Source organism: Quercus robur, chromosome 12, assembly GCF_932294415.1.
Source record: "Quercus robur chromosome 12, dhQueRobu3.1, whole genome shotgun sequence".
NCBI classification, from domain to species: Eukaryota; Viridiplantae; Streptophyta; class Magnoliopsida; order Fagales; family Fagaceae; genus Quercus; species Quercus robur.
Window position 1 is genome coordinate 6,204,088 of NC_065545.1, and position 13,932 is coordinate 6,218,019.

Sequence of the window (13,932 nt, forward strand, 5' to 3'; positions counted from 1 at the left end):
ATAACCCAGTGTATGTAACATGAGAGAAGTGGATTGCATACCCTCGAAGGAATAGTCAGATAAAAAAAAAAGTTCACCATAAAAAGTTTTCAAGCTATACAATGTCAGTACTCATTAACAAATAAGTTAGTTTAGTGTAAATTAAACTCCATTACTAATAGTTTGCATAAAATTTTATTACAAAAATTAAACTCTATTACCAATATTTGAAGGATTTGTTGTTGAAAGCTTGAAACCCAATTTCTATATGGCATGGGCTGAGCCTACTATTGAGGTCTGATCTCTCTAAGAGCCAGACTCCGTTTGTTAAGGTTTGGGCCTTGGCCCCATTCGTCTGGGAAAAAACCCAAAACCCAAAAAAAAAAAAAAAACCACATAATAGTATCTCTCCGAAGCGCATCATACAAAACCCTAACGAAAGCACAAGCTTCGCTTCCTCTTTTTCTGTCATCTTCATTTGCAGCCGCATCTGCTCCACTCCGCCCCATTCTCTCACATCCAACATGAAGGTTCTCTCTCTCTCTCTCTCTAACACACACACACACACACGAATACTTAGAAACTAACTGTGAGGTTCTTTTTCGTTTTGCAGTTCAACATCGCAAACCCAACTACTGGGTGCCAAAAGAAGCTCGAAATCGACGATGACCAGAAGCTGTTAGTTCCTCTCTCTCTCTCTCTCTCATTTACAGACTCAATTTTTTTTTTTTTTTTTTTTTGTGTACTAATAAAATTAATAGCTTTCATACCAAAGAGGACTTGCTTATCTTTCAATTGTTTGAATGAATCCTATAACTCAACTCATTTTTTTTGGGGCCAGCTAAATCTGTCATTAACATGTTGTCTTTAGTTACTGTGTTTTAAGGAAAAAGAATTTGGAACAAGTAAAAGCAGGGTCTATGATAAAAAAGATTAATGGGATTGGAAAAGGAAATGAAATGATTTAATGAAAGTCGCGGAATTTCACGGCCAAAGCCAAAATAGCCTGTTTCACAATCATTTTGTGCATGTCACCTTGTGCTATTTTATTTTGCTTATGCTTTTAATGTAGAATGTTGCCCAGGAATTTTCTAATCAAATGTTGCCGGCCTGGTTTCTCGGGTTTTAATGTTAAGCTATGTTCAATTGTATATAATCAATGCTGTCCTCTGTTTCCCCTGTAAAAGGTAATAGGCATTTAAGCAAGTTATATTGTTGCATCCTTACATGGGTTTAAACAAATAAATCTAGAAACCTGACTTGAATTCCAATTTTTCATAATTAAACTCTGTCCATTAATTTCTTGCAAATATAATTTTGGAATTCAACATATATCATTGGAATATGTTCAGATAAAATTATGAGCTTAATGAGCGTTACACTTACAGAAGGCACTGTATCATCACAATCAGTTTGCAGAGAAAACATAGTATTTTCCTGTAACGATTTTGACATAGAGAAATATTTTCACACATTGTTACTCTTATATTGCTAGTGACTTAAATTTTTATTTTTTGGCCTATATTGGGTCAGCATTAATATGCTTCCCATGTGCTTTAGTGTTTCCGTTTGTTTTTTCTTTCTTAATTATAGAAAATCTTAGCTAATCGGTTTAAATGTCATTAAGCTAGTTGATTATAAAATTATAAATGTTACTAACTAGCACAGAAAGACATTAGTTTGAAGATTCTGTTGTTATCAACCAAATTTTTGTTGTACCTATGCTTGATTAATATCAATCATGTTCCTGCTTTTTTCGAACTTGTACCAATGATTTTTTGATTGGTAACTTCTGAATTTTTACCTTGAGGCTATATGTAAAATATGTAACCAATATGGTGTATATCTAGATTATATGAGTCAATTGAAATAGCAAATTTTTTTTACTTAAAGCTTCTGCTAGTGATAATTCCTCATGTTTTATTTTGTTTCTTTGAACTTGCAGCCGAGCATTTTTTGACAAGAGGATTTCACAAGAGGTCAGCGGAGATTCTCTTGGAGAGGTATGCACCCATTATGTTTTTCATTTGTCAAATCCTGCTACAAGTTCTAGTTTTCTCAAATATCTGTTTTGCAGGAATTTAAGGGCTATGTTTTTAAAATCATGGGAGGTTGTGACAAGCAAGGATTCCCAATGAAGCAGGGAGTGTTAACTCCTGGTCGTGTCCGTCTCTTGCTTCACAGAGGTTAGCCAAACCTTTTGTTTTTAGTGCATGCTACAATTTACCAAAATTCTTAGAAGCATCTTGGTTCATCATAGCCAATGACATGCTTTGTTAGAGACTGATTATATTGTCTTAAAGGATTATGATAAGAAATATTTATATTTATCTGGCCAGGAACTCCTTGCTTCCGTGGGCACGGTAGGCGCAACGGAGAACGGAGGAGGAAATCTGTACGTGGATGCATTGTTAGCCAAGACCTTTCTGTTCTGAACTTGGTTATAGTGAAGAAGGGTGAGAGTGACCTTCCTGGTCTGACTGACACTGAGAAACCAAGAATGAGAGGTCCAAAGAGGGCATCTAAGATCCGTAAACTTTTCAATCTCTCAAAGGAGGATGATGTTCGAAAGTATGTCAACACCTATCGTCGAACATTTACCACAAAAGCTGGTAAGTTTCCTAATTTCAATGTTAATGTTTTGGGCTAGAGACTCTGGATATACTTGTTAGCCTTTAAAATGTTTGATTTAGAAGGTTCAATAGTAATTCAGTTACTATGGTGGTTAGCTTTGTGTTTTCTTTAATTCTTAAGTATAATGCTGCTTGTGCAATTGGCAGGGAAGGAAGTAAGCAAAGCTCCCAAGATTCAGAGGTTGGTCACTCCATTGACTTTGCAGAGGAAGCGAGCAAGGATTGCAGATAAGAAGAAGAGAATTGCCAAGTCCAAGGCAGCTGCTGTTGAGTATCATAAGCTCCTTGCCTCAAGATTGAAGGAGCAAAGAGAACGTCGTAGTGAGAGCTTAGCCAAGAAAAGATCCAGGCTCTCTGCTGCATCTAAGCCATCTATTGTGGCTTAGGTTCATGCATCTCTTAAGCTAGGTCCATGCTCTCTCAAGTCTAGAAATTTTGGTTAAAAGATGAGTATTAATGAAATTTTCTGATATTGTTTTCCTGTTTTGTGAAAGTACTCTATGTTTGCTTTTTTCAATGGATTTTTCATCGTATTACATGTTGATGGTTTCTTGTAATGGAGATTTTTTTAATGTTGCGTAGTAATTTACCTATAATTGACAGGTTATTGTTTTGTTCGTATGCATTTCTTTAGATCTTTGATTGTCGTTAATGCTTTCTTGTGGAGGGGAAGGGAGGGGAGGCTGGACAAACCGGTGGCACAACGGCTGGGAATTGGGTAGGTGTCAATGGGACTATAAGCCTGTTGGCAATCAATTGATGCTTTTAAGTTTTAACTAATGATTGTTCTTTTTATTTTCCTGAAAAAAAAAAAGAGAGATACATGCAAAAAAGAATATTAATAATTGAACTCACTGCTTATCAAATCTAAGTTTTTAATATTTAGCACCTCTATTAATATCCATGGAAGTTACTTTTTTGGGTAGAGGCATCTAGAGCTCTCCTAGCAGGAAATCCTATGAAATATTGGCCTCCCAAAAACTTTGTTTGGCTTTTGATGTGTGTGCGTTTGGATTACTTTTTAAGGGTATGCGAACTTGATCATTGACTGCATAAACAACCCATCCTTAACTTCAAGCTGGGAAATAAGCCCCCATTATATCTGATATTAGATCACTCTAAACTCATAGGGAAGAAAATAGATTTATGAATGGAATCAAATATGCTTATTTACAGACAAAAGTATTCGGTTAACAATTGTCAAGCTACTTTCTCTTATGTTCCTAGATGTTGATGGACTTGTCCATAATGTTGACACGTGTTCAAAGTCTTTTTTAATTAAAAGAATTATTTATATTTTTATATTGCATCAACTGTTCTTTTTTTGTGTTTCTATGTACAAACATACAAATATAGGAGGAAGAAAACATTAAAATTTTTTTTTTTGGAGTATTAAGAAAACTGCTTATGCCAATGCCTCAAAGATAAACAAAAGAAGGGAAAGAGAAGACAATTATTTATGTTTTGTTTTAACAACTAGGTTGCAATTCATAAAAAATAAAGATGTATGGCAGTACTTCAATTTATTGATGAGAAGTTATAGTAACAGTTTTAGTGAGAGGTAAAGGAGTATTTTTCCTGGATTGTCCTTTAATTTTGTCTCTACTTAAAACTAAGCATCCACCTTAGTGAATCCATAATTTTAGTTATTTGACTCCACCAAAAATTACTTTATTTATTTTACTTTCTCATTTTACAAAACACTCAATATCAGTAGTTTTATTTTAGCTTTCAACACAATAAAATAACATAAACAACACATTAAAATAATATATCCACTATAATAAAATAATATATCTACTTCAATAAACAACAATCACAACTACCAGTTAGCTACCACTTCACACAGCCCACCACCACAACCACCAAAATCAACCTACAACTACCCAAGAAAATTAGCCCACAACTACAAAAATAAAACGGCAACCCACACTTACGGCATGACCCAAAACCGATGACCCACCACACCCACGGCATGACCATGACGCTGATGACCCACCACACAAACTCCACGGCAAGACCCACAAACACCACGGCACAAACTCACACCCACAACATGACTCGAAATCGATGACTCACCATACCCACGGCATGGCCACAACGCCGATGACCCACCACACCCACAGCCATGGCATGACTCACCACACCTACACCTACACGGCAAAAGAAGAGACCTTCACACAGCAGAGAAAAAATTGAGAAGAAAGAGAGAAAATTTGAGAAAAAATTGAGAAGAAAGAGAGAAAATTTGAGAAGAAAAAGAAAAGAATTTAAGTGAAAATTTTGAGAAGAAAGAGAGAGTTTTGAGAAAAGAAAAGAGCAAGAAAACGAAAGAGTAGAGAAAATGAGAGAGACGGATGAACATAGATGAAAGAAAAGGAAGAGAAAAAATATTAAAAAGAAAAAAGAAAAGAAATCAATAAAATAATTAAAGTAGTGTGAACACAGAATAAATTTTATTATTATTATTATTTTATTTTATTATTATTTTTTTACCTTTAAGCTACCATGCACAACCATCTTTAGTTGTGCACTATAGCAAGGAAGCCAAATTTTTTGGCTATAGCTCCACCAATGGAGCCTTTTTTTTTTTTTTTTCTTGATAACCTTCAATATATTCCATTAAACAGAAAGAGACAAAGCCTAGACATCTCCCAAACAAATAGAAGCCACAGAGGCTGGGAGATTGTCCGCACAAAAAGAAAAAGAAGAACAAGACTGAATTGTGTACTTTGCTGCTTCATGAGTAGCAGCGTTTCCACTTCTTTTAACCCAAAAAAACAGACAAGAAACAAAAGATTTTTCTAACCGCCAAATATCATAAACAAGAGAGGAGATAGCCCATTGGTGGCTGGCCGTGTGGTCAAGGATAGAGTCAATACAGATTTTTGAGTCACTTTCCACAATGATCTTCCTCCATTTCTCACCATTGGCTAGGTGCAGTGCCTACAAGATAGATTCAGCTTCAGCTGCGATTGGAGACCTCTTTGGCATAATCTTGGACCAGGCCATCAGAATCGCTCCTTGTTCATTTTTGGCTACTACTGCAAGCGCTGAGGTGTTTTGAGCAATAGCTGCATCCACATTGAGCTTGATAAATTCCGAAGGGGGTGGGGACCAACGGATCATAGGTTGTGCCATTTTAGAGTTTTGAGGATGAGAAAAAACTCTTGTACATTCTTTAAACTTTTCCCCAATTCTGCCAATGGATGCCTTAAGGTCAGTGGTACCTTTTTGATGAATGAAAACATTACGGATGTACCATATCTCCTTTAGAGTGAGCGCCATCTTAAGTGATACCAGCCAGCGATCTTGTGCTTGACAAGAGGTTTCTGGTGGTTCTAGTATGAGCTTAATGATGTCACAAGGTTGTGCTAACTGAACATCCTCTAATTTGAAACCCCAACATGCTGTAAACCAGAGCGCCTTTGCAGGCATTTGAAAAATAGGTGAGAAGCAGATTCCACCTCCTAATTACAGAGAACACACCATGGCTCAATAATGTCCATTCGGGTCATCAAATTTTCCCTTGTAGGAAGTGTATTGGCAGCAACTCTCCAAAGAAACATTTTGATTCTTTCGGGACCCCTTAATTTCCAGATTTTGGACCAAATTACAGCAAAGGATGCTTGGGAAGGGGTGTTTGACAGCATCTGATTATAGGCTGATTTGACAGAAAATAAACCTTTGGAGTCCGGAATCCACATGAGCTTGTCTGGGCACGGTGTGGAAGGGATGCAGATGGAGAGAATAGCTTGAGCTGATGTGGGGTTGAAGATATTCTGTACCAAGGATGTTCTCCAAGTGTGCGTTCAAAGTCAATGAGTTGAGCTACCTTCATTTCCAATTGGACAATTGATCCATCTTTTGGTGTGGGGATGAAGCCATTTAACCAGGGTACCCATGGGTCCAGCCATACATCAACTGATTCCCCGTCACCAATAATGAAACAAGCTCCCTTCCGAACCACTTCCCTAGCTTTCTCTATAGCTTTCCAAATAGGGGAGGCATGTCTAGCTGCATCTAACCTCAGCCATTCATCTTTTACCCTATATTTTGCTCTGAGAATCCTCATACAGAGGCTATCTCTTTTGGTTGCGATCATCCAAGCCAACTTTGCCAGTAAGGCAGAATTCATGGTTTTTGATTTTTTGAACCCTAAACCACCCTCACTTCTTGGACAGCATAAGCTATCCCAATCTTTCCATGCTAGAAATCTACCTTCACGTTTGTTCGGGTTCCACGAGAACCTTCTAGTTAGGGCATCCATTCTGTTACACACCTTGTTTGGAATAGAGAAAGAGGACATAGAGTAGATTGGTGTTGACAACGCCACCGAGTTTATCAAGGTCCTTCTCTCTGCCCAAGAAAGGCATTTGCTCCTCCAACCTGATAGTTTCGCTTCAATCTTATCCTCTAGGAATGCAAAGTCCTTAGAAGGTGCCCTTGACATGAACATTGGCGCTCCTAGATAGACTGCTTCCTTTTTTAGATTTTTAACTTGGAGGATGCCTTTTATGGACCTTCGAACATGGCTATGGGTATGCTTTGAGAAAAATACCCCCGACTTCCTTCTGTTGATAGCTTGGCCTGACCACCTACAGTACTTCTCCAAGATTTTCACTAGGCTTTTTGCATCTTTTCTGGAGGCTTTTGAGAACAACACAATGTCATCGGCATACATAACATGAGAAATAGTCGGACCACTGATACTAGTCTTTATGCCAGCAACATTTTTAAGCCTGAGATCGTGCTCTATAAGTCTGGATAACACTTCTTGTCCCAATATGAAAAGGTAAAGGGATAGTGGATCCCCTTGCCTAAGCCCCCTACTAGGCTTGAATCTCGCAGACTTGCCCCCATTTACAACCACTTCAAATGAGACTGAAGATACACAAGACATGATCCAATTTGTGAAAGTTTCATTGAATCCAAAGTGAAGAAGTACAGCAAACAGAAATTTCCAATTCACTCTATCATATGCCTTTTGAAGGTCAAGCTTGATTGCCATGAGACCTAGCTTTGTCTTGCGGGTCTTGAAGCTGTGGAGTAATTCCTGAACAATGATTTGGTTTTCCGCTATCCACCTATTTGGTATAAAAGCCGATTAGGTGGGGGAGATCAACTTATCCAGTAGAGGTCGAAGCTTTTCCACCAAGAGTTTTGAGATAATTTTGTAGACCACGTTGCAAAGGCTAATTGGCCTATAATGATTGACAGAGGTAAGGTTAGATAATTTAGGGATGAGGACAATTAAGGAGCTATTTACCTCTTTTGGCATTGATCCCTCGGTGAAAAATGATGTTACTGCCTTTATGACATCGTTTCCCACTGTTGGCCAGAGTTGTTTGTAAAACAGTGCCGGGAAACCGTCAGGGCTGGGGCCTTTAGGTCCTGCATCTGGAACAAAACATCTTTGATCTCCTCCGAGGTTGGGATGCACTGTAATCCCTCATTTTCTTCTTCAGTGATGCAAGGCAGCACCAAGTGATCCAGGTGTTCAGGGAAACAAACTTCTTCTTTGAAAAGGTCAATGAAATTATCACGGAAATGGGCTCTGATTTGGCTAGACTCATTGATCCATGTTCCTTCCTCATTTTTTATTGCATCTATATTATTTCTTCTCCTGTGAATGATGGTGGATAGATGAAAAAACATTGAGTTTTTATCACCTAGTTTGAGCCACAATTCCCTGGACTTTTGTCTCCAAATTACTTCGCTTCTGAGGAGCCATTCAGAGAGCTCAGTTTGAAGATCATTTTCCAGAAGACCATTTTCATGTGAAGGTTGCCTCTCTTGGACATCCTTTATTTTCTTGAGCAGAGAGTTTATCCTGTCTTGGCATCGACCAAAAACCTCCTTATTCCATTTGCGAAGGGCCTCTCTAGTTGCAGCTTGCTTTTTGTACAGTTTAATAAACTTTGAGCCCGATACCTTTCCCTTCCAAGCTTCCTCAATGACATCACTACATCTATCATCCCTCAGCCAAACCGCCTTGAACCTAAAAGGCCTGTGAGCAAAACTATCACTTGGGTTTGTATCCAACAGAATAGGGGCATGGTCTGACTTGATAGCACCTAAATGCGTGATGGTTGCCCTTGGGTAAGCAAGCCTCCAAGATATGTTTGCCACTCCCCTATCAAGCCTTCTTTTGATAGAAGCTTTGCCCCATTTACCTCTGGCCCATGTGAACTTGTTCCCTGAGTACCCCAAATCCACAGCATTAAGCTCGAAAAGAAGTTCCTTAAGGTAATTTATTGAAGAGGAGCCACCCTTGTTACCACCCAATTGTTCCTCTTCATTGACTATAAAGTTAAAATCTCCCATGACAACCCACGGCCCCTAGTGAGATTCAAGAAGGGCAAACATATTTCCCCATGCTTTCTTCTTCTTTGAGTGGTAAGATGGCCCATAGAAGCCCACTAACAACCACTCGACACACTGGTCAGAGACCTTAACTGCAATCAAATCCTTATTAAACTCCACTTCTTTTAAGTCCACTCCATATTTCCACATAATACATAAACCACCTGCATTGCCTTTAGCCTCAACAACACAAGAAAAATCAAACTTTAAAGACTTTTTAACAAACTCCATCCTATTTGCATTAGCTTTCGTTTCGGAGAGGAAGACCACGTCAGGCCTTGCCCCTTTTATTTGAGCCCCAAGGGCTCGAACTGTCGAGGTATTGCAAATACCTCGACAATTCCAACCCAGGATTTTCATGGTGATTTTGGGGGCATGATAAGGCCCGCCTCCTCGGCTGTTTTAACAGTGTCAGAGAAAACACAATCAGAATCCATGGGGATGAAAGGGAGAATTGGCTTAAGAAGGAACTCACCATGATTTTCGGCGTCATTTCTCTCCTCCAACATAAAAGATTCCAATCTAGAACTCGGAATGAAAGAAGCTGAGCTTGGGTCGAAATAAATCGGCTCTGAACCCTTGACTGCTATCCTTAGCCTCTTTGAGGAATGGTCTAGCACCGGTTTTGAAGTTTTCCTTTTAAGGCTTGTGGTCTTTGCTTCTGTGAGGAATTGGAAAGGTTTTGTGGAAGGTGAGGTATGTGTTTCGATGGAGGCATCTTCAGAGACAATGGTGAGGGTATTTTGGTTTTTGGGATTTTGAGTGATTAGGATGGAGTGATCGGTGTTAGGGAGTTGTTGTGGATTAGGAGTTGTTTTTGGGCTAATTAGGTTTGGGTCATGATATAGTTGTTCCTTACTTGGAGGTGGGTTTGGCATGTGGTTACTGATTGGGTCAATAGATGGGCTCGGATGTTGTGAGGGAAATTGCTCAGCAGTGTTAGGACCTTTATGCAGCCTAATTTTAACTGGTGTCAAAAGAATTAGATTTCTCATCACTTAGTTGTCAAGGCCCACCTCATTTTGAACAGATAAGCTTTGCATATCAGTAGCCAGCTGTGTGAACTTCGTTCCTGGATTCACGGAAATAGTACCTGCACCGTCCTTGCTCACGGTATTCACGCTATCCTCAAGTGTGCACGTGTCACATCCTTGGCCATTACCACTAACGTGGTTGCTCTCGGCATTTTGCCAACTGTGGTTGCCGTTGGCCGGCTCACTGCTTTGGTTTGACGGGCTAGCCGAGTCTACCGTTGAACTTGCATCGGCAATTTCATCAAGAATATCTTCGTTATCCGTTCTGAGCCAAGGACCAGCAGCCTTAAACATTTCACCAGATGGGTTCTTGAGTTTGAACACTTTAGTTGAGCAATTCTTTTGGTCATGCCCAATGATACCACAGCGATAGCAGAGATCTGCGATTTTCTCATACTTTAAACCAATCCATAAATCTTTTCTATTTGGCCGTAGAAGGAAAACTCCTTGGGATAATGGATTAGCTATGTCCACTTCAACTCTGAGCCTGATGAACTTACTCCAAGCACCACCCAGTTCACCTGTCAAATCATCTTCCAGGACTAAGCCCACTCTAGACCCAATCATTTTTAGATTATCCTCTATTCTCCAGAGAGGAGGAAGTCCATGAACTTGGACCCATATTACAGATGTAGAAAAATCTACTTCCTACCATGTAAGTTCTGGACTCCACCTCTTAAGAACTAAATGGCCCCCTCTGATGGACCATGGTCTTCTCGAGTACACTCTGTGAAGGTCTACTTCATGGTGAAAAATGAACATAAAAACTTCTTTGCTGAGTCTTTTAACTTCCATTGGGAACACCGGCTTCCAAGCCTTAATTGTGACATCTTTTACGATATTGTAGCTAATATTTTTGGAGGTTATGATTTTGGCTAGAAGGAAAAGATCAGTAGGTCGATTGGTATTTTGGCTTGGAGGGAGCTCAATCCTGTTTTCTTGGCACGAACATTTTTCAGTCCTGGCCATTAGATTTGAGACCTCCATAATGGAGACTCTGAAACGCCAGGATGGGTAAGGGTATGAACGTTTGTTTCAGTTCAATGGGTGCAAAAGGTGAGGAGGGGAAAAAAGGAAGGAAAAAGGAAGTAACAGTGAGGAGGAGACTAGCTCTAGTGAAAGGGAAAAGGGACGATGAGGAGACTTGCTTCGGTGAAAGGAAAAGGGGAAAATGTACTATATTAGTACGGAGAGAAAAAGCATTCGCTTCAGTCGCAAAAAAAAAAAAAAAAAAAAAAAAAAAAAAAACAAACAAACAAAGAACTCAATGGCAGATCTCTTATTTCTCCACCAATGGAGCCTCATTTTTGCATTTGGTGGTGCTAAAAAGCTATTTTTTAGCACTACCAATGCTAGTGCTCTAAGGGTGTAAAGGTATTTTTAAATCAATGAAATGTTCATCCCATCAGGAGAAGCTTCTTAAATAGTAGTATAGATAACATATAATCATGATGAGTGGTCAATTATGGCCAGTTTTTTAGATTCACTGTTGAGTCGTTGACCACTAAACTAGGCATCCATTGCTTTCTTAATTTTATTTTCGATCTCCATCATTGTAAACAACTTATCATTGGTCAACACGAATCAATTTTGGCTATTTTTATTGACACCATTGGGTGGATGAACAACCCTACAAGAACACAATGATGTGCCAGTCATATCATCATTCTAAACAGTATTAATAATAAGTCTATGGACAACAATTTTTTCACAATCTTTTTTGTAATTATTGAGATGGTATGTTGTCATCAATATTAATAAAAATGATGTCAATGGCCTGTGGAATACTAATGAATCTAATCACAATTTATCACATCAACTATAATTAAAAAAGATTGTGCAAAGAACTATGTAGTTCAATTGATTTGCACTTCTTGGTATTTCTAACTGAGATATTCAGGGTTCAAATCGTCATTCTCCCAACTATTGAATTAATTTTTCTTTAAAAAAGATTGTGAAAAAGTGTACCTAGCATTAATGTAACATTAATAGGAATGTTGTAAGAGAAAAATATGAAATAAGTCAAGCATGCCAGATTCAAGTCGGTCTATGCAATTGCGTTTTATAGCATTTCATTATCCTCGCAAGGTTACAAAATGATTAGGGTAACTCTGAAAGATTGATAAACTCATTCACATGGAGCAAAGCTGACGATCCTGACAAACCGACGACCTTGCTTGTGCCTTTATAAATGACAACACCATAAAGCCGACAATTCCACCACAAGGTTAACGGGTGCGACGCTTTAATAAGACGACCAGAATGCATAGACATGATAAGAAGCTAACGGAAGGAAGCTGAAGGGGATAAGTAAACATTTGACGAGGTTGACATGGCCTTGCTTGGCCTCCACGCATGAATATATAAGGAAACATCTTGTGCTCTACGACTAACCCTAATCAAGGGAATTCCTACAAGGAAAGGATCCCGCAAGATACGCATAGTAATGAAGATCTTCCCTACAAGGAAAAGCCCTCTATGCCATGTAACGAATGTCAACCCTACCTACTATAAAAACCCCAAAACCCTTACAATCCAAAGTACGCATAATTTCCCCAGTTTTGGCACTCTAGCGTTGCGAAGAAAGTTCTCTAACTTAACCTTTGGAAGGTCTTTGGCCGGTACCACACCGATACTCTCTTAAGGTCTTCTTTTTTTGTGTTGTGCAGGTGTTGTCTTGAGCACGTGAGGACTATGTGACTTATTGACGATTTTCAGCATCATTACAAAAAATTTTAAAACACATGCTCGCTTCACTTTCCCTAGGTGTAATATGAAATCAATTTAACAACTCTACATATACAAATATAATAAATAAATTATTACAAAATATTACCAATCTTTTTGTGTTTGTTACGTTTATATTTTGAGTGGTTTTCTATCACTTATATATGGATCTACCATTTTTTCTCTACCACTCAGATTTTGTCACATTACAATTATGACAAGAAATTGTCAAATAACTTGTGTTCCTAGATTTTTTCGAGAAATTTACCAACTATTCAAATTTCAAGCAACAATAATAAACCAAAATTTTCCATTTAATACTTGTCCTAGTGACAAATGAATAAAATATGGAGGGCCATGCCCAAGATTGAGGAGTTGTCCTTTTTCATTTTCTTTAAATGAAGAGATTAAGCTAAAAGTCTTGCAGCTCATCTAACATTTTTCTAGTGTTTTCAATAGAGATATCCATAGTCCAAATCTCCTCACCCCTATCATAATTATGAAGTTATAAAAAAAATGAAAAGATTATATTTTATGATAGAGATTTAGATTTTCCTAAAATTAAAGATGTTTCTAATATCTGATAATTTAAAATCCCAATTAACTAATAAGAAATGATAAATAGTTTATTTTTCAAAACTTGAGGAGTACGTAAAATTGTAATAATTGCTACTTTTTTGGGAGGAGGGGGGATTGTTAGGTATAGGTTGTTTGATCACAGTGATGATGTAGTTGATCACACTCACCTAGCCAAGACCCTCAAACACCTACAATAACAAAAAAGAAAGGCATTAGAAGAGTTGTCGAGATTTGCATGACTCTTCGATGCTCAAGTCAGAGAAGAGGTAAATATTGTCTCAAGGAACAATGGTAAGAGTTTTTTGTCAATTCAAGGATCATACATATGATTGGTCTTTATAGCTCATTTTTATTGTGTTTTTTGGATTGTTACTCTCCTCAATCCTCAATGGAAATTATTATTCAAAGTGAGGTAGGAAATTTGTCCTCCTTAATGGGATTGCATAATTCCTTGTTTAGCTTTTTAGGTTTGCAGGATTAGATTGGGAGGTAAATGTCCAGAAACTTTGAAGGGTCAAGCTTTACTAGCCAATTATTTTTGTCATTCAGCTTCGACTCATTTTTTAGGTGCCATGTCATTATCTTGTTGATATGCTGGTAATCACTTTAGGCCA

At 38.2% G+C, this 13,932-nt stretch overlaps 1 protein-coding gene across 1 annotated transcript; it reads left to right on the plus strand.

Annotated features, from left to right (window-relative positions):
• The first annotated feature begins 347 nt into the window (after positions 1–347).
• Positions 348–3,219, plus strand: LOC126709164 (40S ribosomal protein S6-like). The gene is made up of 6 exons (XM_050409278.1): positions 348–509; positions 593–657; positions 1,925–1,982; positions 2,057–2,165; positions 2,319–2,591; positions 2,760–3,219. The coding sequence occupies exons 1-6, from the start codon at positions 504–506 to the stop codon at positions 2,996–2,998; spliced, it is 750 nt and encodes a 249-aa protein (XP_050265235.1). The 5' UTR covers positions 348–503; the 3' UTR covers positions 2,999–3,219.
• Positions 3,220–13,932: the final 10,713 nt, after the last annotated feature.